The 15,131-nt window shown below is 43.8% G+C and overlaps 1 protein-coding gene across 1 annotated transcript in view; it reads left to right on the forward strand.

The window, feature by feature from the left end:
• Positions 1 to 156: 156 nt before the first annotated feature.
• MRPS18A (mitochondrial ribosomal protein S18A) overlaps positions 157 to 15,131 on the forward strand; it is a gene marked incomplete at its 5' end in the record, with an annotated part of 21,132 nt that continues 6,157 nt past the window's right edge. Inside the window, 4 exons of the mRNA XM_009870338.1 lie at positions 157 to 188; positions 3,597 to 3,701; positions 10,553 to 10,676; positions 11,491 to 11,557. Coding sequence (XP_009868640.1) covers positions 157 to 188; positions 3,597 to 3,701; positions 10,553 to 10,676; positions 11,491 to 11,557 — 328 coding nt within the window. The remainder of the gene's footprint in view (positions 189 to 3,596; positions 3,702 to 10,552; positions 10,677 to 11,490; positions 11,558 to 15,131) is intronic.

Genomic DNA, 15,131 nt, shown 5'->3' on the forward strand with positions numbered 1-15,131 from the left:
TGGTCCCAGGCAGCCCCGCGCCCCGTTGCCTCACCGCGGTCGGGAGAGACGGTTGCGTTCTCTGTATTCACCCTCTCCCCTCAAAGAAATGCCGTTTCCTTTTAGGCTGAGTGAGACTCATTTTGTCCTCCCGTTCGTTTTTTATTTTTTTTGCAGTCGTGGAGGTGACTGAAGGCAACACGACCACAGTAAGTCCCCGCACCCCTTTTCCTCAGTCTCGGCTCTTGCCGTTTCATCTCCCTTCAGCCTCCTGGGATGTGTGTGCCCGTGTCCCCCAAGACCAAAAAAAAAAAGAAGATAAAAAAGAAAAAAAGTAAAATTCTCTCTTTTCTGCCTGAAAGACATCTCAGGGCGTGAAGGCAAAACCAAGGTAGGAGACTGTTGCGAGCGCAGGGAAGCGATGGAGGGTTTGGCTGCCGAAGGTTGGGGGCGCCCATCACCCCGTCAGTGGCACCAGCCCCCTCGCTGCACCCCTGTGTAAGGTGGAAGGCCTTGCCAGAGGCGTTCGTTGCCCAAAACGCAAGAGGCAGTTCATCAGATGGGCTCATTTCTTAAAGTCGAGACGCTTGGCATTGTCTCGAGCGTGGGCAGGTATGGAGAAGGTTTGCCTGGTGGCTTCGTCACTTCACCGTGGGCCAGCAACGGGACGTGGCATCGCGGGACGGCTCAGCACCGGCTGGGTGCCACGTGTGGCACTGGCCTTCGTCACCGTCGTGTTTGTTAATCATGGTGTGTGCCATAGTGACCGCGGGTGATACAAAGGTTGCATCTTGTAATGCACTTGGTAAGAAAAGAATTCAGCGAAAGGGGTTTTGTCAAAGGAGGACCTCAAATACTAAAGGAAAACTGCTCCTAAAAATACAACAGTCGTTCAGAAGTAACCGATAAAAAAGAACATTTTCACAGCTATGTTTTAAGACAAGAAGGAAACAACCAAAGCAGTAGAGTTAGAATTTTTTACTTAATTAGCACCATCTGATCTGCTGCACTTTATTAGGAGTATTGTCACTTTTTAGAAGCACTGAAATTATTTGGCAGGGGGAGGAGATTGCGTTATTCTGCTCCCATTACATATGCCAGTAGCAATCTATGCCTGGGCTGGAGACAAGCAGCACAGATAATTTTGAGGTGTTAACTATCATGAGGAGAGTGGAGCAGGAATTATTTGGGAGTAGCTAGAAGTCTACACCTAAATGCTAATGTATATATACAGAAATAATAAAGAGGGAAAATACTTTTTCGCTTGCTAATGAAACAGACAAAACCTGGTTGTTTATGCCTTTGAAACTGTATTTCCTTCTTGTCATATTTGTGTTAGTGGACATTGTCATATTTGAAACCTGAATGGAGCAGGTTACTTGTATTTTAGATACATAATATCAAATAGAATATGGTGATTTTCAAGATCTATGAGACTGCCAATAGAAGTAAGTTCAAGGTGCCGCAGTAGATCTGATGGAACATCTCTCTTTCTTCTCTTCACGTGCCAGACTACTAATCTTGGGGCAAGTGTGCACGCCAGCACAGCACACACAGTGGGCTGCTGTACATTGCACTCAGTTTCAAAGGGAGTGTAAATTATGAGAAAGTCCCAATGCATTAGCTGAGGCTCAAAGGTGAAACAGTGGGCATTGCAGTAGCAAAGCCCTTTAGAAAAATAATTCTTCCTGGCCTGTTGTAGAAGCATAAGGGAGATTTGGATATTTCTACAGTATAATATCCTGGCATCAGTCTAGTGCCCCTAGATGAGGAAAATGGTGTAAACTGACCAACCACAAAGAGGTGATGCATTTCTCAGTGTATCCCCTAGTCATTCCATTTATCCTACCAAATCTAGGTCAGCCTTTTCTGAATCTGTCTTTCTGTGCTCGTCTTTCTGTCTGTCCTTGCTTCTGTCAGTATTGAAGGAAGTGTTTGACATGAACCAGATGAATGAATCCCAGAGAAATCTGGATTTGACCAGCATACTGGGAATGTCGAGTCCGTGTATTCCCTCTTAGTTCTATAACAGAAGAATAATAACTGAGTGGACTAAAATTATGAAAGTCCTCAGTAGTTGGGGAATAATTGCAAAAAGAACTGTACACTGGAATTTATCTCAAGAAAAATTCATAGCATGCTGAATCTTTATTCATTTCCAAGATGGAATTACAGTCAAAGTACAGTCTAAAGCCAGACAGGCAAGAACCAAGACCAGATGCACCAGCTTCCCAGGAAATAACTTTACTGATTCTGGGCTGTATTTTATATTCATAGTTACTTTTTTGGTTTTGTAAAACTGGCTGTTCAATTTTGAGGGGGGAGAAATCTTGCTTAAAAATCGACAACATTCTCCCTATTTGAGGTTCTGAGATGCTTGAACTGCAAGTAACTGATCTGTTTCCACTTTGCCATTGCTAGGCAAAAATGACACAAATCCATGGTATAAAATAGTTCTGACAGTTCAGCTGGATGCCAGTGTCCCATGCTCCCCTACACTGACCCCATTACAGAGAATGTCATGCTTTTCTCTTCCTGGGTTTTCAGGCACAAAACCTGACAGTTCAGTCTAAATCAGTCATCTTTTTTCTTAAAAGTAACATTGCATTCCACCCAGGGTTTCTTTTTAAACTCTCTGGTGCTTGCGCTATTTGAGGCTGTCAGTTGGTGTTCAGAAATCTGGTTTTAATCTTAATTTGGCCAGAAGAAACTTCCAAAATATTTTTGACGGGAAAAAAAAAAAATCTTAGTTTTATTGTCTGTTCTGTCCATTCAGCTGCAATTTGGGATAGGTCTTGTTTCTATTCCTAAGTCCTCAAAAAAAGAAACATGTAGATAGACTTAATATTCCTAACATATCTACATTTAGAAAAAAAAATTCTCAAGTTCTTCCCACACACACCTTCTACATCTTTTTGCATGTTACTTTGGAGAAGATGTGAGTGTTGGATGTCACCATTTTTTAGTGGTATAGAAAAAATTATAAAATGATCTCCTAAAGGAATTGTTCAGGGAATTAAACTGGATAAAATGTTGCTTTATTTAATAAATAAATAAAAAACAAAAGCAAACAAATAATAGAAAACCACAAACCCACAGACATCTCCTAAGAGTCCTTTCTTAAATATTTTTTCTCTGAATTTTCCCTGTTGGTGATTTACGATCTTGCACGCCCCTGCATGTTTTCATCCACAATGTTCATCTGCTATTCTGTGACGTTCTCATATTCCTGGAAAAAAAATGTTTTAAAGGTTTTGGCTAAAGAGCCACTACAATTTCAAGGCGTGGTTGTTCAAAGGAGTACTGCAATAAATGGAATTGAGGCAAATATGAGAACTTCACACTGACTGAACTAGCTTATATTTAGTGAAACATATACAGGAATTTACCAAGTGGTTCTATATGCCCCTTGAATTTGTTCATTTCGCCATAGTTTGTGTATATCCAAAGTGTTTTCTATAGATAAGCATGTTGAATAATGCAGATACTGTTCCCCTTATATCTGCACAGTACTGGTCAACATGTTGTGGAGTTAAGGAGAAGTATTCCTCAAGCCATGGGAGCAGGTAGAGGTCTAAACTATGCCTGATCGTTATATCCTTTGAATTGTTTCCTAGATTGAAGGGAGAATTATAGAGGATGCTGAAGCACCAACTCCTCCAAACCCCTCTGGCCAGTGTCCCATCTGTCGCTGGAACCTGAAGCATAAGTACAATTATGTGGTAAGTTTAACGAAGGAGAGTTCCCCTGTCCTCACAGCGAGTTAAATATTGCTCTCAGATCTACATACGGCACAACCTGCCCCTCTTATCTTTTGCTGGGTGTAGTAAAGATAATTAGCTCCATCGATGCTTCTCTTGGGTGTAACGAGAGCTTCCTACATGGTAATTGTTTGCCTTGTCTGATGACATTCCTGGGAAGAAGGATGAGTTCATATTACACAGGAGGTTTGGAATTGCACACATGGCCATGTGATCTGAGAAGGCTGTGTATCTTTTCTGTGTTCAGCTGCCTTTCAACTTTGCACTCCCAGAAGCAGCAAACTGGAATGCAGCATTTAGTCAACTGATTCAGGCATATTCTAGCTCCAGAGAGGCCGAAAGGTTTGACTAGGTTAATTATAGCGTCACAGTTTCTCACTGGATTATTGTCCACTGAGGCAATAACTGTTTCATGTAACTTCTAAAACTCTTGTTGGATATGAAGGACAGCAAATGTGTTTGCATCCCTTGCAACATTAAAAATAGGTTTGATTCAAGCTTTTTGCAGTGAATGCTAATCAGGAGTTTATTAACTAATGAGATGATTACTAACACTAAATGTAGAAGATGGGAAGGAAATCCTCTAATATTTCAGAATAAAAGCAAACAGTCAAGAACACTTGAGGATGCAGAATGTAACTTTGCAAGAGGTCATTCAAAACTCAGAATTAAGGTAATGTCAGTAAGATTAGGGTAAGAGAAAGACAAGTGCATTTGGAGGAAAAGAAGTCTTTGTGAGAAAGAAAGTCCATTAAGGAGAAGGGCACTGAAAGCCACATTGCCTGCAGAATGACTATGCTGCTTGCATGCAGTCCTAGCGCACACACAGAAATTATGTTTTAATAGCTAGGTAGTAATGGCAATCTTGCAAATGTAAAACAACAGTTGCATGTAGCCCCAGGTTCTTAAGGGAATTAGCTAATGAATATGTAACTTCACTAGCAGGATTTTTTTAAAGCATAAAAAAAATCGTAGAGAATCACCTAAGGGTTTAAAAATAGCAAATGAAATACTAAGTAGTTAAGAGAGGAAGGAGAATGATGATGATTACCACTTGGTAAATGAAACAGTGCAAATTCCAAGTAACATGGTATCAACGAGGAGTAAAACCAAGTAACTTGTTGAATAAGGTGATTATGATTAATGAATTATGAAGAGCATGAGTACAGCAATAATGCCAGACAAAATACTTGCAATTACTTTGGCAGGTGAAACAAGAAGTGTGAGATGTAAATGAAACAGCAGCTTTGGATTTTTCAAAGCCTGTGTTGCAGAAATTGCAAAAATTGCTTAGGATCTGAGTGCTGTCAGGGATTCTGAAACAGTGAAATAAGTTCAGGGCAGTGTTCTCTGGTCTGATTTCTCAACAATCTAGGAAAGCTAGGAGGACTAAAAATACAACAGATTTGGATATGATAATAAATTAGGAGAAATAGCAAATACTATTTGTGGAAAGTACTGCAAAAACAGATCATGTTTGTTTTGTGTGGACAATATTTGAATGCAGCAGTTTCTTACAAATCTTCTCCATGGTTGCTGAATTGTGTTGTGATCAAAACAGACTAATCACACTGGAAAATACTTTCTTAAGATTAATATGGTTTTACATGATTTTTAAATGTGAGGAGTCAACAGCATCATTAAACTGGGTAGTTCTGCAAATTTCCAGAAAGCATTCCATGAGTTGCACATTAACAGCTCCACAGAAACCATGAACTGATGCACATGGATGAATTGAGCCATGGGAGTGGATTAAATCTTGGAAATTCATGTCAACTCACTTTTCATTGTTGTCTGAGGTAGGAGACTGTGTTGCACATAAAGATAATAATGCTATCAAGAACCAAAAAGCAGGTTTAGGTAATGTGACCGCTGTATAGCAAGAGTTCTGGGATTAGAAGTAGGCTGTTGGTCCAAACAGACAGTGTAAAGCGTGAATCTTGGATGTGTTTGTGGAGTGAACCAAGATTACAAGTTTTCTTCTGCACTTCAGTTTGATTCTTAGATCCTAATTTCTGCTGTTCAGTATGGAGACAAGAGGAAATCAAATGTGAGGAGAGGTCTTGCAGCCAGTCTTGAGAATCATTGTTGAGATCGGTCCTAAGAAATTGTGTAAGAAATTGTCTTGAGAGGCCAGCTAGGAACGTGTCCGTCCTGGATGGCATGTTGTTTTTGAATGCATATGCCTCTGGTGTACATACATCCAGCACTCCTGCTGTAGAAGAGAGGAGAACCTGGACAAAACGCTGAAGAGGGTGGTGTGAACTGGTATTCAGAATTGTATAAGTTTCTTACCTCAGTATTTAGAAGCATTCCTCTGTGAGATTGATAAAAACTATGAGAAATTTCAGGTTTGGAGTAGACCACCTCTTCTGCTTGAGTAAGTCCCTCGTATGTGTGAATATCTTGTACCAGTCATGGATTTTTAGGCTTTTAAATGTTTAAATCAGTGAATAAAATCTCCCTTTTCTGCACAAAAGCGCTCTCTGCTCTTTTTCTTTGCTGCAGCAGCAATGAGCAGCAGAATCTTGAAACGCTCAAATAATAAAATGCAGGCATTTAACTGTATGGGTAATTAAACAGTGGCACAATTTACTCACTGATGGTTAATTGTCCTAAAAGTCTATAAATTGAAAACGGCTGTTTTTGTTAAAGGTATAGCCTAGTTCATACAGCATAACCTGTAATCTGCGCTTGGTAAGAGATCAGAATAGATGCATCACAGTAGTTCCTTTGAGATTGATAAACCGAGATCAGTCAGTTGCACAGAAGGGAAAGTGTGAGCTTTTTTGCTTGGGACGCCTGTAATTGGGCTGAATGAGGCACTATGAAAAGGGAAGTGTTGAATTAGCCCCTGAGGGAGCTGAGTAATATGACCTCATAGGACTTGCCTTTTGTCATGTGCAACTAGCACGGTCTAAAGTAGCAGCATAATGAGTTACTTTGGCTGTCAGAGAACTGGGGGACCAATGTCCCCAGTTATTAATCAACCGAACAAGCATTGTGAGCGCTAGCAGGTCACGATTCCAACCTGCCTCAGCTGTGGTGGAGGCCTGCGGTTGTCGTTGCCAGTTCAGTCCTTAGTCCCTGCTGAGGCTCGGGATAACTGAGCCTAAGATAAAAATTCCCACTGTTTGTGGTCTGCGTGTGTCTGCCCATTGAAACTGAGACCTCGGTTGATTTTTTTTTTTCCCCCACATCCATTGGAGACAAAAAATTATTTTGGTCATTGTTAGGATGCAACTTGATTGAAACCTGCAACTGTGTTACAAAATGACTGGAGAACGGCGTACCACTCCTGAGAGTAAGGGAGAAAGGAAAAACTAGGCTGTTGTGTAACTGGAAATAATGACTGGCAGACTTGTCTGATACAGCCCGGTAGTAATTTGGCTGCACAGACAGAACTCTTCTTGCGGTAAATAAAGATTTTAATGAATCGCATGTAAGCAGTCAAGGATCCTGCTTTGCAAAGTGTCTGCAGATATTAAAATGCAGAGGTGCCTCTGCATTCTAGTTGCCATCCATTCACAAGATCGTGTTGTACATAGTGTTCCGTTTAGCAAGTTTATCCAGCCCTTTTAGAGGTGAAGGCTAAACTTGTTTTTCATTTTCCCCCTTATCCACTTCAAACATCATTAGTGTGAGTAGGCAGTAAATATGTCATCTTGCTTTGGCAGCAATTAGGGGAAACCAAACTGCAAGCTTTGCCTATTAGCCCTAGATTAATTCAATCCAAGTTGTTTTCATCAAACGCTGCAGATTACAGGGGTGGGAATCTGGGTCCAGCCTCGTGGGAGCTGTCCAGTGATTAAAGCAAATCTGTGGTTACAGGCTTGGCTGTCCACTAGCACGGAATATGAATTTCATGGAACATGACGGCACCATGACAACTTGCCAGACGTATTTTTTTCTTTGACTGCTCCACACACTTGTTTGCTTCCCACCACAGCTGCCCCATAAAGTTGGCTGTACCTGTCTGCTTTCTCCCTGTGGTAAGATGCATCTGTGCGAGTACTCTGGGAGAGGCACCTGGCCTGTTAACTGTGGGGATTTTCAGAAACGGACAAGCCTTCTTTCAAGTGTGCAGCATTTTAAGCCAAACGGCATCAGTGTCATCTGGAGTAGCAGCAGCTGAGACCTAGATGATTTCAGTTACGAAATGACTGCCACACAAGGGGGTTGGGCAGCTGGTGCCACTGTTGGTCACAAATGAGAACAAAGAATCATAGCATCGTAGAATCATAGAATCATGGAATGGCCTAGGCTGGAAGAGACCTTAGAGATCATTTAATCCAACCTCCCTGTCACAGGCAGGGACGCCTCTCAATGGGTTTTCCTGATTTTTTTCCATGCGGAGAAAAAGAAAGACATCTCCCTTTGCTTCCCGCCTCCCTGCTTTGCCTGGAAACAGTTGATAACAAGGCTGTGACTCCACCAGGCGTGGTACTAATATGAGAAATTGCTTGGACCACACACACCCTTCACAAGAGCCTGTGGCCTACTTAGGCTTTCACGGCTGCAAAGACTGGAACAACCTCAAACTTGCCATCAGCTTCCTTTTTCCTCTCCCCCTCAGCGTAATGTAGCATGCTAGTAGAAAAGTCTAGAAAGTTTTTCTCGGTACTTGGAGCCAAACAGCCTTTTTTCTCTTAGGGAAGAGATACAGTTTTGCTAAATGGCACATTGACCTGTTGGTGATTTGGAGAATCAGATGGCTAAAGAAGAGGAGAACGACAGGATGGAGCCTCGTTCTGTTTTCCTGAATCCAATCCAGTGCATTTTAGGAGTGGACGAAAGTCAGTGCCCTTGGATTGTTTGGCTGGCCTCCATCCAGTTTCCACCGACGCGCCTGGCACCAACTGGTCCCCTGGTTACTGCTCTCATTGGCCAGGCCAGTGCATTTTCTGGGCTGAGGACACTTTGCTTCCATTTTAACCATAGATGGCCTCTCAGGAGCTTGCTGCTTTTCTTGTTGTTTGGACACAAGAACTGTATAGTGGTTGATAGGTCATTTTGTATCGGTGAGAAGTTGCCTAGCCTGCTGTGTTTTCAAAGGAGCTGGATCTGAAAATCACTGCAAACACATTAACTGGAGACAAATGAAAGGAAGCCAGATAAGGGGAGAGGGAAATTGTGTGTTGTGATGATATTGGTGAGCATGGGATTGAAGACGGGGAGGGGGAAGAACAAAAAGAAACCACAAAAACCCCAAAGCAACAACCTCTAAATTTTTACTGCAACACTTGTGTGACAGCGTCTGTCAGAACTGGTCATTACCAGAAAGCCGTAACAAATTCCAGCAGCCCCCTTCAGACATGGGCTGGTCTTGCACAGTGGGGGTGGACATGTAATTCCTAGATAGCTAGGTTTTCTGAATATTCATTTTATATCCACTTGTGATTGTTTGTTTTTGCAAGGGCAGTAAATGAAGCTAGGAATGCTCCAGGGAGCCCTTTGTAAAAAAGCAAAGATACGGGGGTGGGAGCAGGCCTGCGAGTCTGTGAACAACAGGCAGAGTCAGGGTCACCCAACGTGAAAAGCAATAAGTACTCTTTGTTCTTGCCCTTGCCTTAGACTGGGGGGCGGGGGGAAAGTGTAAAGTGCTGACATACCTGGTTTGAGTTCTCATTCTGTCAAGGTGCTTGCTGGCAGGTCCCTTCCTCAACTATGAACATCGTTACAACAGTGGTGGAGAAGTAAACTCTAAACCAGCAACAAATCTGCCAACAGATGGGGAAAAACGAGCACAGAGTCTCCAGAGGCCCTTTGGGCCAACTTGTGCTGACGTGAGCATGTCAAGGAGACCTGTCTTTGTTGGCCTGAGGGGTACATGTGCACTGGTGCTGTGTGTGGAAACGGAGAGCACGTATCTAAATATCGGTCTGTTGTACTGTGTACAGTTAATGGGACACTTGTGCAAGAGCTGTTGCTGCTGTGTTTAAAAATTTGTCATCCCAGCCCTGTGATAATATCTGATCCTAGAGATCCCTTTTCTTTTGTTTTTGTTAAGGGTGCTTTACATTTCTAGAGCTCTCAATTGGAAAGGTCAACAGCAGTATAATCTAAACGATTCTTGAACCACAGAGGGGGAACCCTCAACATGCTCCAAGAGCTCCCTCCATCCAGCATGGCTGTAGCAGCACCACCTAATGCACGCACAGTTGAAGCACTGAAGGCAGCAATTTATCTTGTTAGGTCTTTCTCATCAGCACACGTTCTTTTCTTACAAAAAGCTTCTTCATGCAAAATCTTGGACCATTTTCCTGCTCTCCACCCCTCCAGAGAGACACAAGGGAAGTTCCACCATGGGAAACTGGATAAAAGTTTGAACAGTAGATAGCAGAGAACAATCCTGCTCTGAGGGAACAAGGAGGGGGCCAGATCTAACATATCTGTGACCTTTAGGATAGCAGCTGCGATGGCATTTTAAGTTGTGTAAACACCGTCCATCTGTAGGTCTTGTGTAATTGTGCCTGAGTACCTAGGACACATTATCTTAGCTAGAATCTTGGAGCAAGCGACAGTGAAGTAGCAGGGATTGCAGCTGACATCATGTGTTTACACTGGTGAAGTCAGGGGAAGACTCAAACCATCTGAGTGACCTTACTGAGCTAAGCTGGCAGGCGGAGCGACAGCAAGCAAAAGCCACTTGTTGTCAAGCTGTGGCCAAAATGCGTAAGAAGGAATCATTGTTTTGTTTTGCTTTGTTCTGAGTTCTGTACACAGTGCTGAGGGTCATCGCAGCACCTAAGAATCAGAGCAGTTAAAGTAGCTGTAGCACTGATGGTTTTGCCCTTCTCTTGCTCCCTCAGGACGTCTTGCTGCTGAGTCAGTTTATCCGTTCTGATGGAGGGATGCTGCCACGAAGGATCACAGGCCTCTGTTTGGAGGAGCACAAGAAGATTGCCGTGTGCGTGCAGATGGCTCACCGTGCAGGTACCTCGCCTCCTCCTGAGACAAGCCCTTACTGGGGGGGTACACACAGAACCCCTTGAGAGGAGTCTCCCACCCAATTAGTATAGCTCAGTGAGAGGTCGTTGTCCAGTCCGCTCCCAGCAAACTCGTTATGGTCCAAGTGCTGGGACAGGATGATAATACAGAGACTACTTGTTCTGCTCACTACGTGTCTTGGCCCCTGCCTTGGCAGCAGATGTGTATCCCTGTAGATGAGTCTATATTTGCAGAGAGATCTGGGAAGTGTCTTAGTCTGTAGTAACTAACAATTAAATACCAGTTTCTGAAATTACTTGATTTAATGTAAGCTTGACCTACCCTGTTAATAACAGGCACCTGTCTACTGTCTGCCATGTGAAGACTTTTTGGCTTTACCCTGGGAGTGAGTCCCAGGTTGACACAGTCGGAGTATTCGGCTGATCTTTTTGCCTGGTACCTGAGTTGTATTCAAGTTAAGTGAACTGAGAAGCTTAATAGATTTTCATCCTGGAGATGGAAGTTAATTGGACACCAGTGCCCTGTGTCCTCTCAGAAAGCCTTTTTGGTGAGCCTAAGTGACTATGGCTTTGGTGTGTATTTCCTGTCTATACCCAGGAGAACCTCCTAGCTTCTCTTTGGCAGGTATGCAGATTCAGCAATGACTAAAGATAAAATTCACTTTCAACTGTACTTGAGTTTTTGCTATGCTGTCCCAGTAAGGGACATGAGTTGCCTGGCTTACAAGGTGAAATGTAACTTCTGGATCCTAGAGAGGCAAAGAGACACTGCAAAATATTCTCACACCTTTCTTTTTCAGGTTTGTTGCCAAACCACAGGCCTCCACTACCTGAGGGCCATATTCCCAAGAAACCCAAGCTCAACAGGTGAATGGTCTTATCTTTCCACATCTCTTTTTTTTCAGGAATAGATTGGAAGAGGAAAAACAGTTCCTTATAACTAGGTAAAACATGCTCCAGGCAACAGGGCTCATTAAGCCTACTCATAGTACGTCAGAGAAGGAAGATCTGCTACGATATTCTCTTGCCAGTCTTTTAAGAACAAACCACATCTCATTCAAAGCACTTATCCACATAGGATTAAAACAGCCACACATGTTAGAGTCTGCCCTCTTTTCCTCAGCTGCACTCGCTTCCTCATCACTAGCAGTCAGTTGGGCAGTCACAGGAAGATGCCACTGAGATGGAGTCACAGCATCACAGAGTAGTTGAGGTTGGAAGGGGCTTCTGGAGATCATCTAGTCCAAGCCCCCTGCTCAAGCAGGTTACCGAGGACTCTGTCCCGTCAAGTTTTGAATATCTCCAAGGCTGGACCTTCCACAGTTTCTCTGGGCAGCTGGTGGCAGAGAACCACCTTCATAGTGAGACAGTGTTTGCTGACGTTCAGACAAAAAATTTCATGTGTTTCAATTTGTGCCTATTGCTTCTTGTCCTATCACAAGACACCACTGGTAAGAACCTGGCTTCGTCTTCTTGACACCCTCCCTTCAGGTATTTATAAACATTGGTAAGACCCCCCTGAGCCTTGTTTTCTCCAGGCTGAGCAGTCCCTTTTCTCTTAGCGTTTTGATACCTGGTCCCTAATAGCAGGAAGGGTGCCCCAGCAGTGAGGGGGGGCGGGGCTAAGCAGCCAGCAGGGGCCCATCACAACCCTGTTCCCCTCTGCTCCCTCTCAGTCAGCAATTTGACCTCCACCTGCCTTCCCTATGCGACAGGGTCTCTTCCCCCTCTGCAGCCTGAATGGCCCCTGGCTTTTGGTGGGTGAAGGGAAAGCCTTTGGCTACCTTCTACACTGTGCTGGGCACTTGGAGGTGCTAATCCCCTGTTTATGACCTCACACTCTGTTTCCATGGGGATGTCAGAGCAGTTTATGAACCTCGCATTAGCAAGCCCTGGGGTTACCAGAGGCCATGGAGCTGTTGCTGGGAGAGCTTATGCTGCAGCACTGGGAACAGCTGGAGACTCCTGCATTTCAGGTCTGACTCTGCAGTGGAGATTTGAGGCAAGCTCTTGGAATGTCACTTGGATGTTGGCAGACTGCATACTGTGTATCAGTGAGGATCAAATTAGAGCACTCTACGTTTGATGCAGCCCTTCAGCCATCAGATACTTCAACTCCGAAAACCTTTTTCCTAGTCTTACAAGTCTTTGGGATTCTTTAGTAGCTTTGTCTATCTAGCAGCTGTGGGGTGGAGCACATTATCTATTTGGCATTCACATAGCCAGCATAGCAGGTTGAGACAGGAAATGGTACATCCTGTATCTTGCTGAAATCACACCAGGACTCCAGATCTAATGCCCTGACTCTTATAAATTGTTCCATAGACTTCTAGTGAGAACAAAGAATGGATAGCTCCAGATAACGTTCTACATGCAAGGAGGGGTGCTACACCTCTAAAATTAAGAAATTTAAATTGGAGATTAGTAGCCAAGCCCTCCTCCCTATTGCATTGCTACTACCTCCTTATACCAACGTTGTTTTTCTCCTCTCAGCAAAGGAACGTCTCCAGCAGAGTGGAAGCAGAGTTTAGAAAAAAAGACCAGAGCTGTTGCTGAGAAGATGAAACAGCATTGAAATAGGCAAGCTTTGGGATCAGGGTGGAGACAAAAGAATGGGATCAAGAAATCTGATAGAAAGTTTTGGTGGTGGGGCTGGAACTGAACAAATGAGTCGCAGAGCCAGAATAGAGTGCAGGGCTACTTCAGGAGTGCTCTGCTCATCCCTCGTTATACTGCCTTCTCAGCCTGCTGGAAGGGGAAAGCTCTGTGTATTGGGGCCTTGTGAAATCTTGGCCATTGTGGTTCTATGAGAGTTTTGACTGTGCGTACCCTCACCTGTGCTTCCCGCATTGCTCTTTGGAACAGTAGCTGGCACCACATCAGGCAGGAGTTACAGACTGCTTCCTTCCTCTAGCCTAAAGGGTACCCACATGCTGAAGACATTCAGCCAATACTAGAACTCTTAGAAAAAGTTTCCCACATAAAGGACTTGTCCAAGCTTACCTTGTCTTTGCCTCTGTACTTGTTTCTAAGTCTTTCTGCAAGTCTGTATAATTTGAGAAGTGTTCAACCTGTGGTGCTGCCAAATGCAAGTGAGCTAGCATGGGAGGACAGGGGCAGAATTGGACTGGGACTTTTGAGTGGAACAAGCTGCCTTGTTCAATGCCATGAGAACATTACCAGGCCATCCTCTAATCCTGTCTGATGTCATATCAGGGCTGCACTCCTGACTTAGGCCATTCCTTCACTGTGTTTGTGTCTGCTGGGTTTTTAAGTGCCAGTTCAAGAAGAGATCAACAGGATCTACAGAGGCCCTACTATAGCAGGCAGTACATTGCATAGTTAGGTGACGCATTTTCGAAATCCTTGAGCTTCAGCTCTTATTGAGATCACTGTACTGGCTGCTGCAGTCATCTTTACCTCTCTGCTTAAACAAGAGGTAATAGTGCCTTTTTACACTGCTGCTGTAGCACTGGGAACACCAACGAGGAGAAAATGAGGTTCCTCATAATATGCTTGAGTCTCTTTTTAAAGCTCTTCCAAGACAGAAACACAGATAATGTACTTTCCTTAACATCAGTTTAACCAGCTTGTGTGCTCTCCAGCTCTGCCTGCAGTGATGGCTTTTTCCTTGCTCCATCAGTGGATCTACTCTGAGTGTGGTGTTGAAATACGCTCTTCTGCACCCCAGCCCCTCAAAAATAACCCTCACCAACAACACTTCAGGAGCACTTTGAAGTGCAGGAGCTATTGAATTGCCACCAGCTGCTTGAGGGACCTTTAAAGTGATCTGTGAAGGAGCCAGGGATCCTGGTACAGCAGTTTGCCCACTGCTGTGCACCGATGCTTGCAAAGGTGAAAGGTGTCATGTTCTTGGCTTGGCAGGAGTCTGATCCTCCTTGGTCAAAATAACACAGTCATGCAGCAGTAAGCCAGTGAACAGAGACAGGGCCACAAACTGAGACAGATAGTTCTTACAGGTGGTTAGTAGTATCCAGTATACTGAGAATTTAGTCCATTCCCAGTCATGTGGCCTCTATTCCTTCTGTCTCTCCCCGTCGCTCATGTGCATTTACTCTCTTGCCATCAGGAGCTTGCACTGCACATGGAAGAAAGCTTTGCATACAGAAGACATAGTTCCTGCTATACTGTCCTAAAATAGGAAGATGCAAAGAAAAGAATAAAGCACTGTGAAGGTGTATAGTGTGTGTCAAGCTGGTGACAATAAGTTTTGCCCTGCTGAAGGACAGCATTTCTCCCAGAGTCTTATCTGTACTTGCATGTGCTCACACCTGCCCCAAAATTCCTCTCATTGCCCCGCTGTAATCAATACATTGTCTAACTCTTCACTCTGAATTGAGAAATCTTTCACTGTTCTAAAGGAAGGACTTCTGAGAAATCAGTCTATTCCAGATGTTTCCACACATACTTCTATGAGCAT

The sequence above is a fragment of the Apaloderma vittatum genome, unplaced genomic scaffold, assembly GCF_000703405.1.
Source record: "Apaloderma vittatum isolate BGI_N311 unplaced genomic scaffold, ASM70340v1 scaffold16840, whole genome shotgun sequence".
Lineage (NCBI taxonomy): Eukaryota > Metazoa > Chordata > Aves > Trogoniformes > Trogonidae > Apaloderma > Apaloderma vittatum.